General features: G+C 44.4%; 1 protein-coding gene across 6 annotated transcripts in view; it reads right to left on the bottom strand.

Annotated features, from left to right (window-relative positions):
• The window catches only part of LOC142879402 (CUB and sushi domain-containing protein 3-like), a 194,173-nt gene that overhangs the window by 32,399 nt on the left and 148,211 nt on the right, over positions 1-13,563 (bottom strand). For all 6 annotated transcript variants that reach the window (XR_012925297.1, XM_076012676.1, XM_076012678.1 and 3 more), the window contains 3 exons: positions 13,188-13,370; positions 8,461-8,637; positions 2,370-2,552 (listed from right to left, as the gene is read on the bottom strand). Coding sequence is in view for 5 of the 6 variants with exons in the window: in XM_076012676.1 (XP_075868791.1) it covers positions 2,370-2,552; positions 8,461-8,637; positions 13,188-13,370 (543 nt within the window). In the remaining variant the exon portion in view is untranslated. The remainder of the gene's footprint in view (positions 1-2,369; positions 2,553-8,460; positions 8,638-13,187; positions 13,371-13,563) is intronic.

Below are 13,563 nucleotides of genomic sequence, written 5' to 3'. Positions count from 1 at the left end.
TGTAACTCGGTTGAGTAAACGTCACGACTGTCGGGCTCTCACACCTTCTCTTCCCTCTCACATTTCATTTCTCCTTTTTCTCAAGAGGGAAGCGACGCCCGCTCGCCTCTCTGTCTCTCAGGCAGCAGCCCCGAGAACGGTTTCTTAGCAACAATGAGCTCTGCTTGCCTCGTGGGCTCCTCTGTTTTTTTTTTTATTCCCCCTCCTCTTTTTCTTGTCGTACTTCGAACTGTTCAAGACACAACTTAATCTTGCCAGCGACGTTTGCTTTCGGGAGTCAGCGGAAGACGGGCTCATCCGCGCTTCCGCTGGAGCGTGATGACGCGTTGAGCGACGTGGCGGCGGCGGCAGTACAACGCGACGGCCATCTTGCCTAATTTTTTTTCTTCTTTTTGAGCCAGATGTTGAACCAGCAACTGCAGTCAGCAGTTGCTGCAAAGGGAGCGGATCGGTGTTTAACTGCTGGGGGTTGTGATTAAAATGATCCTTGTTATATTTAGAAATGTTAGCAATCCATTGTCAATCAATCCACTTATTTATAGAGCGCTAAATCACATCCACGGGCTTTTCAAAGCGCTCTTCACAATCAAAAGAGAAAACAACTGGTCCCTGCAGAGCCAGCGTGACGCCACAGTGGTGGGGAAAAACTCCCCATCTGCCTTGACAGCTGGCATTAATAAATAGTTAAAGAGTACAAGAACCTGCACTATTAGGGTCTGTGATTTCCGTGTTCCACATTACGAAGCGCCAGAGTGACGTCCAGCATCAGATGTAAGCCAACACAGTTGAAAAGCTGAACAGCGATGTTGGTGAAAGGTGCATTTTCTAGATTAGGGTCACATTTGGCGGAGTAATGCAAAAAGGAATCATAATGGCTTTGTCTGAAATCACCCACCTGTTCCCTAATAGGGAGTTATATGCAGCTAACTACATAGTGCACTCATTAGCGAAATTCGACGAAAAAAAAATTCTTGGCGCAGTTAATGACGTCACCGCGGTCGCGTTATTAAGACTTCCCTTCGGCATCTAGTAATAAATATCTTACTAATTAAATATATAAATTCATTTACACATATACACTACCAGTCAAAATAATTTAAGCAAATAAATAAGCACATTCACAATGAAAAGGGCAGAGACGATTGTGGTGCCAAGTATCAGGGATCATGCTGTCATAGTACCAAAACAAACCGGCTCCCTGCACGTGTTCAGCGCCCTCCCGAGCAGCGAGCGCTGAACCATAAAGATATTGGATACAAATGCAGCCATCACCATTTTGTGGACCACGCCATGTGACCAATTAAGTATACCGTTAGTTAGCTGTAAGCTGCGAGCAGGATAATGTCCCTTCTGGTAATTCTCCCGTCTTGTTTTGTTTTCTTGCAAATCACCGTTTAGGCTACGATTTTCGCAGGCCACATTATCGTTAATATCTCATCTTCGCACGGCTCTCCTGAGGTTCTGCAAGATTCAGTCGTTGGTCCCATCCCATTTTCTTTGTATATCCCACCCTCAGGGATTAATTATGGCCCCGCACAATTTGTCTTCCACTCGTTACGTGGACGACGGTACAACTCCGCGAGAGCAAAGTGATGCGCAGCACTCAGTTGCACTCAACTGTATAACTGACAAAGCATTGACAAATCTCAAATGTCCTACATTTAAATCAGGACAAAGATGACTGCTCTAGGTGTGGTACTACATGCATGAGTGAGGTTGCAGTGTCTAGCTGTATTTCTTTTTTTCTTTTTCTTTTTTGAAGTCTGTAATGACATTTGACAGCTGTCTGGAATGTGACAGATTCATTGTGTCATAAAAAGTCTTCTTTTTTTAATATATCATCTTTGTGTTCTTGAGACTGCAGGACTGTAAAGCATCTCGTTTGGCACCGGAGAGTCTTCACTCTTGAACAGAAGGACATTTCCTCTGTTCTCTCTTCACTTCCAGTACATCTTAGAATCGTTCTGAGGCTTTTGAAGTTATTAATGCTGCTGCACTATTTCAACCACTGTATTGGCTGAGGCTCCTCTTTCGTCTAATTGTGTTTTTACTGCCGCTCATTTTTCATTTAAACGTGACGGCGAATCATTGTTTCTGAGTGTTGCTATGTTTATTACACGCGGCAGCTGCTGTGGAGCCTGCATTGCAGGTGCTGTTTTGCGTTGTGTGTGTGTGTGATGCTGCCTGATTACAACTTTGTGTCACCTTGCCCGCTAATCCCATTAGATCTCAAGAGTGTACACACACGTGCTCTTTATTGTATGCGACCGTGCCAAGGTTGTTACGGCGCCGCTCTGACGGTGATCAAGGTTGACTGTGCACTGCGGCATATGTGCATCGCGAGCCCGTGTGCATGCGCTGGTACTTACCTTGGCACGCTGGCATGGTGCCACTCCAGGTGCCGTTGCTGGTGCAGGTCCTCGTCACAGCCTTGTCCTCTCCGATCATCATGTAGCCCGGCTGGCACATGAATGTCACGTTCTGGCCCACCGTGGCGTCGTCGCCGATCCTCAGACCGTTGGCCGGGATGCCGGGGTCACTACAGGTGATCACTGTCGGTGACAGTCAGACAACAACAAGCTCGCATCAGGCGATCGTCTCGGCAGCGTTAAGAAATGCCTGCATTGGACAAGGACTTGCAACATTAGGGCCTTGGCATTTTGCGTGAAAATAAAAGGCTTTTTGTAACATGAAATGCACCAACTGCTCTGACAAGACATGAACATTTTAAGGAGACATTGATATAATTCTAGGATGCCACCTCTCTTCAAACTGCATTTTGTTTTAATTAGGGTGAAGGCTTGCTGGATTGACAGCTTGCTTTGAAACAAAATAAATCTCAAGCATCATTGAACTCAACTGACAAATATTTCTTCTTCATAATTTTTTCTTCTTTTAATTGTAGGCTAAAATGCAAGGTAAATATTTCACACTTTTTTTCACAAAGGCTAATTAGTACACTTAAAAATCATTATGTTATTTAACAATTGTGACCTCCAGCATAAGACTGATGTGACGCACTTCACTTTATGGTAGCCATAAAACGCTATTGTCTACTGTTATACTATTATTGCTATTATTACCAGCATTGTCGCAGAACAGTTGAGCTTCTTTATAGCTGATGTAAGTTAACAATACTGTGCATTTGCATGCATATAGAACTATATGAAAGCACATGGTGTAGTTCTCCTATTTGAAATCCTCATAATCTGTCAGGTTGACACCCACATTACTACATTTGTTAAAGTAAATATAATAAAGAAAAACATTTAAAAAAAAAAAAGCTATAATATTAGCATTTTTTAAAACTTTTCTTAAATTAAATTCCATAAACTTTTCACAGGTTGGACAATTTTAAAAATGTATGATTGAATGTAAACGCTTTCAAAAAGAGAAGATGAAGAACTGAGCTGCTGAGGTGCATCGCTGTAGTAGGACAATGTTACTGTCATTATTCTTATTTTGAAAGTACACTGGATGCTTTCATTTGTTTCCGTGGACAACTTCCCACCTCAGGAGAATAGAACTGTGTAGGCGGAAGCGCCGCAGCAGCAGCACCTCACACAAGGTCTCACGGGCCGGGGGAAAAAAAATGATGTGATGGGCCCAATGTGGCCCACGGGCCTCGAGTTTGATACAAGTGTCTTGGAGAATGAATGCTTGCCTCATTAAAAGTTTGCACAATATTATTAATCAATTATTTCACACTTTGTTTTTTGTGTAGAAAACAATGCACAAGTAATAAACGATTTCTTTCTCTCCTGTTTTTTTTGTTCTTCTCCATTTTCTGGGCATTTTTTGGAAACGTCTCCAAAACAAACAGATGGCTGTTTGTTGGCCCATTATATTTCAAGTTCAACCTCGTGCTATCTCTAATGAAACCGCACGTATTTCGCCTACTTTGGTTGCCCGTTTGTACTTTTTGCTTATGTTTAAAACCCTCATTTGCACCTGCTTGTGGTGGAAAACTTTCCCAAATTGTTGACCTCAGGGTACGGAGCTGGCTTGACGCAAATGGCTTTTTTTGCTGTGAAAAACCTCCTCCACATTAAATTAGTTCTTGTTTGTTTATTCTGTTGCTGCCAAAGACTCCACTACAGGACTGTGTGTGTGTGTGTGTGTGTGTGTGTGTGTGTGTGTGTTCATTACAGCCAAGTGAGTCCAACTTAACTTTGTATCCTGACAGGGAGAGCAGCGGAGAGCTGGGATTTTAAAATTCCATGTTGACACCAACTGAGGTTTGCTTAGAAGAAATAAATTAATAAAACAAAATCAATGCTGCTCCTTTTGTGCAGCCGATCCTGAAGAAACACACAATCAAGCCCGGCAGCGACCAACACAGGAAGGTATGACCATAGCCTGCAGCGCAGCAGAAATTGAGAGGACAGCCGTGCAGCCTTGACGGTTGCCTGATGGATGACATGAGCTATATTTGTTGTGTTTTCTGTTTACCAGAAGGAATTCCATACAGCAGCCCTGTCAGAGCTTCCTGTAATGTACGCCCGGAGACGGGCACGCAGCCCCGCACGCAGCGATTTCTCTGCTGTTTATGTACTGACGTGCCGAGAGCAGCCTGCAGCAGAAACAGCCTAATAAAGAAACTAACCTGTCAGCTTTACCACATTTCTCCTACTTTGCAGGCGTCGTGACCGGTGAACCCCTCCGTATCGGGTCACCGCACTCAGATTATACAAGATAATTTTATTTTTTTTCCTACGCATCAATTAATGCAGATGGTAACTTAAAGAAAAACTCAACTTTTTCGTTGAAAAACAACAACACTTCCCTTTGGAACAGCGGACGCAAACTGAGGACAATTCAGCATAATTTCACTTGAGACGTGTCTGCGCATTTATGCAAATATTCGGATGGAGAGAAATGAAGGAACAGGAAAATAACTCCTAAAAAAAACTTGGCATAATGCCAGAAAGCTTCAGGCTGTTGACCTCCACAAACCCAAGCTAACTCTACAACCTCAGGCAACGTCAAGCACGCGTCAAACCAGTATTACATAATAAAACTCTCTCAAACCTCTGCAAGTTTATTTTTTCTTCTTTAGATGTTTGAGTCATAACTTTTAACCTAGAAAAAAAAATAGAGCATCCTCATCAGTGTCACATTCACCGGCACCTCGTCAAACTTTCAGAGCCGTCTCTGTTCTTGCAGGGTATTATTCAGTGTCGCCAGTGTGAAAACAGGTGTGCATATGTTGGGAGAAGATTTGAGATGTGGAGAGTGTGGTTTTGAATAGCAGACCATTCTTTCGAATCTCTGCAAGTTGTGCAGGTGCACTTTTGGAAACGCTCGCTTTTGTCAGATGCAAGCTGTTGATTCATGTCATTACTTGCACTTTGCTGTTGCAGAAAAAAACAAAACATTTGCATCAAAGCCATCTTGGTTTTACTCACATGGTGGAGAGATGGTGAGAGATTGTGATTAAATGTTGCACCAGTTAGTTGGGATTGACTTCACTTAGCTCAAATTAGCTTACTGTTACTATCAGCGAGCAATTACCAGCAGTTGCTATGGGGCCCTGTGTGGTTGCTATGGCTGTGACCATGTGAGTAGCCTCTGCAGTGTTACTAGGCAGTTGCTGTGGCTAACCGTGTAGTCGGCAGCACGCTGCTATGTAACAGAGTGTTTTGAAAAGGCCACAAAATCAAAAAAGTTTGCCAACTCCATTTTTGGCAAGATACACACCTAGTTTGGAAATTTGAAAACCGCTGACACAAAATAATATCCTGGAGGAACTGAATGTGGAATCTGAAACTCTGGAATTCTGTTTGTGAGTTGGAAGGTACTGTTGTAAAAGTAATATAGGGTGGATTTTGGAGATTTAAAGACAGGAGGCTCAATCATAAAAGACTGTTGGCGGAGATTAGAGTTTGTTTGCTTTTTGTTGCTCCATCCACAGTGCCAATCAGCGATGCTACAATCAATCAACAACCGATCATTACCGGCCACTGTTTAGTGATTCTTCATTGGTTCGGAGTCGTAAAAAAGAAAGAAAGAAAAGAAAAAGCCCTGATCAGAAGCGCCGATGATGCAAAGCTAAACAGTTTAATCCATTATTAAACACTTGCTCTCTCTGAAGCCACGAGTTTATTAGTCCCTGGCGTTTCAGGACATGTCTGAGGATTTGTAAAAGCAGTTTCCGTTTTTATCTTTGGGTCACGCCAAATTCAGGGCTGCAACAAAACCTGGGCGAGTTGTGCTGCAGGGACCTGCACCAGCAACATAATTAGACCCACTGCATGACATTCAGTCACGCAATTTGCCGTCTTCACATTAGTGCGGATCAGTGAGAGACGTACTAGCTGCAAAGCAGCAGCATTGAAAAAGTTAGTGAGGATGTGGGAAGACTCACTGAAAAAAAAAAAGGCAAGCAGCATATTTTCCACCATAATGATCACGCTCAGTTTAAAAGGCAAGACTGTAAACATCAACATGTGGGATGTTTTTCAAGTATCCTAGACAATTTGTAGAATGTTATGCAGTAATTAATTCTGCCTTTCAAAGTTAAACAAGGTATGGAAGGAATGTTTGATTAAAATATGAATTCACATCTAGTACGAGTCACCCTTAAAGTTTGTCACTGATAGCAATATGAAGTTCATTAGCAAAAGGATAAAGGAGAAAGAAAACAGGCCGCCACAACTCTTGTCCCCAACACACTGGCAGAGCAGATACACATTTAGTCGCACAAAAATCATTCATCAAAGGTAATTGCAGCATTTTCTTAACGCTTGACATTTATCCACTGTTGCTTAGGAGACAAGGTCGCACAAACTCGAGAGGGCGCACAAAAGAAATCTTCAAACAAAGACGACAAAATATTGACGCTTTCCTGTACACATGCAAACAATAAAGTCTGAGTTTTTTTCTGAAAGGCTTCAACCTCGATTTAAGTTTCCACGAAAGAAAAAGAAAAGAAAGCAGTCTGCATGCAGATGAAAGATCCTCCGGGCCCAGAAGAACTACATGGATGCATTTTGGACTTGGAATCAGAGAGAGAAGCCGGAATACTTAAACAGTCAACATAAATCAGCAGAATCACAGCATGTTACCGGGCAAATAGCCTCCCTGAATACCCATTGTTGACTATTTCATAAAGTGCTTTATGGCTTTACTTTACAGTTCAGTGAAGAAGTCTTCCGCATGCACTTCATCTAATTCCCTAATTCCTTGCACGCTCCATAAAGTTCATTTATTCAGCATGGGGACCGTCAGGGCAAAAAGCAGGGCAAACTTTTTTTTTCTTTCTCTCCACTTGAGAATGTTGTGTGACATTGGACTGGTAACCCACATGATCGATTACCCGTGAACCGTGAAAATGATTGCCTCCCTAATGAAGGCACAAAGAGCTGCTCTCGAGTGTTGATGTCCCTGAGCTGACCACTGAAAGTTAATGTAGAATGATAGCGTACAAGAGACCAGCGCTAACTTTAGTGATGAGCCGGCTCGAAAGTAGGGAAGAGAGGGTGGAGAGCATCTGTGGCGCGCCTTCCTGAATCTTTGATCATTATTATTCAATCCAGTTTGCAATTTTTCTCCCCTTCCCCGCCCTCCCTTCCTGTGTCTCTCACTTCGGAGGCTCATTTTGTCCTGAAATTGAAAATTATGCCCATACCATTTATCTTTTGGAGCGATTGGGTAACAAGCAGAAAAGGGATGACAGCTTGAGAGGATATGGTAAATCTCACAGAAAAGAACAATGCGTAATTTTGTTTGATGGCCTTCCGGTTGCAAATTGAATATAGATTGGCATTTTTCTTAATCACTGCAAGGCTGCAAGGCTCATTTGCCGTGATCGAGAAGCACTATGCACTACGCAACACGCCCGGCGGTTTTGCAGACAGAGGGACTGAAAACTGTTCATGTGCGGCTCCAGATGTTATTACAATCCAGCTCAGTATGAACTTGGGCTACTTCCTCAGGCTGATGAATAAAATGGATTACATTATAATACAATAAAATCAAGACTCTCAAAGACTCTCCTGTAGAGGTAGTAGAGGTTCTAGTGTGTGGAGACTCTTTTCCTTTGTTCCAATTATTACACAGAGACAAAACATATGGCATGAGGGAAACGCTGAGTAGATAAATTAGAAAATAATCCTACTCTGAAGAGCCCAAACAACATGACCTATACAACTTCCAGCTCTTTACTTTTTATTTTGCCAGAAATTAGTAATTTTGTCCCTAAACTATCGACATGGAAAGAAAGATGCCAAAATATGCTGCAGAGTGCTTAAACAGACAGTGCCGGCCATAAACTCCACATAGGTGCTAAAAAAGAACAACTGCCTTTTAAATGACAAGACAGGAAAACCAGACAGTCAGAAGAAAATACTTTTCTCTTTCTTCCTTTCATCAGATGCAAAGCGCAGCCGAGTGAGCGAAAGGAGAAGTGAGCCAAAATCCTCTCTTTTTTTTTCTTGTGTTGTTCACAACAATACTTACATGTGCAGTTCGGAGCCGTCCCAGACCAAGTGCCGTTAGCCAAACACTGGCGTGTGGGTGAGCCGCTGAGCAAATATCCCTCCATGCACGAGTACACGATGGAGTGGGAGAACGTCGTGCCGTCCACACGGGAAATACGGCCGTGAGTGGGTGTTGCTGGGTTACTGCACTGCACCGCTGGGAGACGGAGGAGAGAAGAGACAAGGAGAAGGTCAGAGGTGGGAAATCGTATTGGCCTTTTTAATTTTTTTTTCAAAATCAGTGGGTCACAGGTTGAGGACCAGGAGCTTGAAACAAGATCACACGATGGCTTCTGAAGGTCTCAAGGTGCTTAACAAGCTCTGAAAAAAAACCTACATCCCCGGAATTGTGCAGCGAGAATGTACACAACAATTACTGCCTTGACGTCAGGCAGATGGCAAACTGCGCCGGTGGAACACTCTCACCAGTGGAGAATTGGTGAGAGTGTTCCACTTCTTAAAATAAAATTCTAAAAGGTGACCCAAACCCTTGAAGAAGCGCTAATATATACAGCATCACAGCTTGATTAAGTGTGGCTAATGAGCAGAGCCACTGCAGTGCTGCACAAATCCCCTTTACGCTGCTGATGAATCCAAGTTTTTAAAAAAAAGTGCAGTTTGTTATTGTCAATTCCCAGAGTGGATCCATGGTCAAGACTTTTAATGGGCGCGGATGTACTAACAAGAGGAGGATCAGGCAGCGATAATGTAATAATCTGATCCGAGGACTTGAGGTGCACTTTCAAAAACTCAACAGCTTTTATTTTCTGAAAAGCAGGGGACCCATTACTGATTGCAAACTTACAGCGCCCATCTCAAGTGTATTTGAGAGCCGCAATTAAGGTTATCAAAACTTGGACAAAAAAAAGAAGATTAATAAACACATCGACGTTATAGTCCAAGCATTGTGCAACATTAAATCAATACAATGAAAGGGATGAAGAGATGCTTGAATGGTGCTTGACCCGCTCTTTTAATGTTTGCACCGGATCATCTGAACATCTTGCTGGAAGGAAAATGAAACTCATCAACCATGTGTTGGTCATTAACTAACCAAAGCTCGCCTCCAGAAACAAACATAATGACTCACACCCTCCTCACTTCCGCATTTACTTATAAACTCACCCGTCCTGCTAATATCTGCTTGGCTGCTATTCTGTCTTCAATGTCACCACAATTCCTGGCGGTATCCTTTCTACAAGGTTCTTGAAAACACTCAGAAAATGTGGTCCTTGTTGGCGCCACGCAGTTTGTGCAGATGGCTCAGTTGCACATCCGTGATGGAAATCTGTGATTACGCCTCATGCCAAAGGTGCCCTGTCGTACAGTGCAGAGTGGAACCTGAGGCCATTACACACCTGCTACGTCATGAATAAATGGCATGAAAGTGTGGACGAGTTATTTCAAATTATGCTGTAATGTGGTATTGGAATACTTTATACAACAGAGCAATGATAACTATGGGCGGCCAGGAACCAGCGATGAGTCGTCCTCAATCTCCGGCAGCGACAAATAACTTTCCGAGTTCCGCCTCATCCAAGAACTCTAATTAAAACTAATTTATTTCTGAACTGACTTCCAGATGTCAGCGGGACAGCATGAGGAGCCCTCACGTAATGTTGTGCCCCATGTGAGGTAGAGGAGGACAAATTACCACAAGCCAATTGACCCAAAGCAGCACCTGGAAGTTGGTTTGAGGTAATGTGTGGTAATAATGCTAATACATAGCCGTCCTATGAGGCTGCAGTACGTGTACTGGTGACGTATTGTCTGAGTCCTTTCATTGCTGGTAAGTTGATGCGTTTGCAGCATCGCAACGGCGTTAAAAACAATCAAACTCGATCGTATAAAAAATGCGTCTCTTTCTCTGACAGAAAAACTGTGCAATTCAAAAGATAATAAAAATGATACAGAAAATTCCCGAAAAAAGACCCTGCGCCTGCTGTCTGTTAGTTGCGTTGATCGCGATTCGATCTTTGCGAAACGGCACCACAAGCTGCTGGAAGCAACCAACTGAGGCAGGCAACAGTGGTTGAAAGGATCCTTTGCTGGTCAGCAGCAGATCTAGAGTTTGCCAAGAAAACATCCCCCCCACCCAGCACCATCACAACGCCGGCAGCCTCCCAACCTGTTGATACACGGCAGGATAAATCTGTGCTTTCATGTCGTTTATGCCAAATTCTGATCTCTAAATGTTGGAGCAGAGATCATCCACACGACTCGCAGCATTTTGCCAGTTTTCTACCGTGGGAACGGTATCCTCACTTTCCCGAGGGCACAGCGTGCTGGTCTACAGCGACTGCAGCCCATCTGCTCCAAGGTTTGACCGACCGCAACCTTCGGGGATCAGCCTTCTGCATACCTTGGCTGTAAGGCGGTACAGTGGTGCTTTCTTTTGTTAAGTCACTGTTGCGTTTCTGCCATCAACAAGCCACTCGGGGACCTGCCTCTCCTCTCTTTGGGACCGTAAACTGAACCTTGAGACGGCTGCGCTCAGCGGATCAGCAGTTTGTCGAGCCTGAGTGGCACCAGAGAAAAATCCCTTTTCTTCCAAATTCCGATGCTCAGTTGGAACTTTGCCGGCTCGTCTTGACCTTTTCAGCCAGGCTAAACGCGACGAGCTGCCCTCATGAGAGCCACTGATTAGACATTTGCGCCAACACGCAGTTGAAGGTGCGAATGAAGTGGCTGGTTTGAGCGCACTGCCGTAGAATCAAGTTGGTTCATTACAAATATATGAGCTGCAAAGTAGAGTGTATATAAATGTGATTGTGACAGCTATGGAATGTTAATATTGATCACATTTTTTAAATGCCTACATGGTCAACTCACTCTGTGTTGTCAAGACCGCAACACACCAAGAGCAAAAAAGAAGTGTGTCTGATTACACCTGCAACAATAAAAATAAAAGACTTGTTTCCAGGCAGAACTGAACCCCTGATAAGACGGTGGAGAATATCGGAGTGAACGTCACATATTTCAGCCAACATCCGTATGGTGGAGGTAAGCACTTCCCCTGTTTACACGAGAGGAGCCTCCTGCCAGAGAGTGAGCAGCTACACCAACCCAAACTCTGGATTGCGAGCCAACAAACATTGGTCCCCGGTGGCGAAAGATGGAGTTTGCGTCGTGTTTGTATTTTTCCTTCTGCTCCAAATCGCGTCTAATTACAGGACTGATCTGCGCTCTCGATCACTTAATTGCCTGGGAAACCTGAAATAGCGACTCTTGAGGGAGACAGACGTGTTGGAAGTGGCTACAAACGCCCATCAGTGTGCAGTCATCACTCAGACACACACACCGACACAGGGTGCCGGCGTCCTCGCATGACTGTACAGCGCATGCCAGCCACATGCAAGCAGAAGTCAACTGTGACGGGCCTCTCAGCTCCGCAAGAGGCAAGAGGGCTGCAATGATGGAAATGCAAAACAGAACGTGATGGATTTTGTCAGACGGATATTAAGCCGCGCTGACTGTTCTGTAGGAGCTCGCTGGATAAAGAACGGCCTGGCTCCGGCTCGGGCGGGCCGTTCCATCATACGTGCAGCCAGCGACGCCACTTATTCAGGGTTCAGCGTGTTGTTTCCCCCCTCGCCCGACTCACAGCGTCTGAAAACGATCTCCACGTCAGGACTTGAGCTGGGAGGTGGCGAGATAAACAGGCGGCTGAGAGAGAAGATAGCGAGCAGGCTAGCTGTGGGGAAGTCCAGGACTGAGAGAATGACAATGCGTTGAGGCAGACGGAAAGAAGGGGAGAAAGACGGACTTATCTGCGTTAAGCTAGAAGAAAAAAATCGCACTGGCTTGGCGCCAGGCGGGCGGAAGGCGATGAGAAGAAGGCAGCAACCGGCAAACATTTGCCTCAATATCCGGGTGACCCCCCGGGGGTAATTTATGCAAGATGTCGAGCAAACTAATATCTGCAAAATCCACCATCCGCGAAAACGATCCATTTATCACACTCCAAAAATGAACTTGGCTTTAGGTGTCAAGAATTAATTATTTTTCTGGGTTGAAATCTGGAAGCTTGTCAGAAAAGCAGAAAAAAAAGTGGAAGAACAACCCACGAGACTGAAGCTGAGCAGGAGACGCAGATCCATCTGCTGCGCTGCTACGTTTTCTTGCGGGCAAGTCTGAGCAGGAAAAAAAACCCAAACAAAAACACTGGAATGCCTTCATGTTCACACTCAAGTGTGTGCGGCAGGGGTGACACACAAACTCCAACATTAAAGGTCCAGCGTATAGAATTTGAACACATTTATGATTTTTAAATTGGTAAAAGCTTAATATAATGCAAAAAAAAAAATACATTAGCAAAAGCGTAAAATCGCTGTAAAATAAAAGTAATTTGGTTTTACTACCCATAGAACACTTCTTACATGTACACAAGAACATACAAAGAGCAATGGTCTTGTTCCCAGTTAGCTGCCATTTGCACCACCATATCTCTAAGGAAGCCCAGTGTGGACAATCAAGCTCACTGGAGGGGTCTATGGGAAAAATGCTTTTTGGGCACATGGGATTTTTTTTTGCTGCAGTACCTTGAGTGACCGCTGGAAAAAAATCAGTGCGCCACCATATTGCCAGTCCAGTATCCTGTTCTTATAATACATCCATGGTGCAAACTTGGCCGCTGCTCTATTTGCTAATGTTTACAGAGAGAGAGAGAGAGAGAGAGAGAGAGAGAGAGAAATGAACTTCGCTTACGTTTGCAGAACGGTTGTCTGCCCGACCAGGTCCCGTTGGGGAAGCAGATCCTCTCGGCCGAGCCGTACATGGTGTGTCCCACGGCGCAGGTGAAGCGCACCTTGCTGCGCACTTTGAAGTTCCCGGCCTCCCTGCTGGCGTGAGCGGGCGTGCCGGGATCGCCGCAGGTGTCCGCCGTGTCGCCTGCAGTGGGAGATAACAAGGCGAGAGGCGACAGGAAGAGGGAAGGAAGTGAAAATGCTGGTAATGGGGCCTCGCCGGGGTCCCTTTTAAAGTGGCTGCCAGTCAAAAAATGAGGGATTTTAAACTGCACATCTTTTGAGAGAAAAAAAGTCCCCTTCAGGAAGTCGCTTTGAACACTCCACACATCAACGTG

This window comes from Nelusetta ayraudi, unplaced genomic scaffold, assembly GCF_046127955.1.
Source record: "Nelusetta ayraudi isolate G7.1 ecotype Tasmania unplaced genomic scaffold, CSIRO-AGI_Nayr_v1 ptg000136l, whole genome shotgun sequence".
In the NCBI taxonomy this organism is placed as follows: Eukaryota; Metazoa; Chordata; class Actinopteri; order Tetraodontiformes; family Monacanthidae; genus Nelusetta; species Nelusetta ayraudi.
Note: the sequence above shows the minus strand (reverse complement) of the source record. Positions and strands in the feature narration are given on the sequence as shown.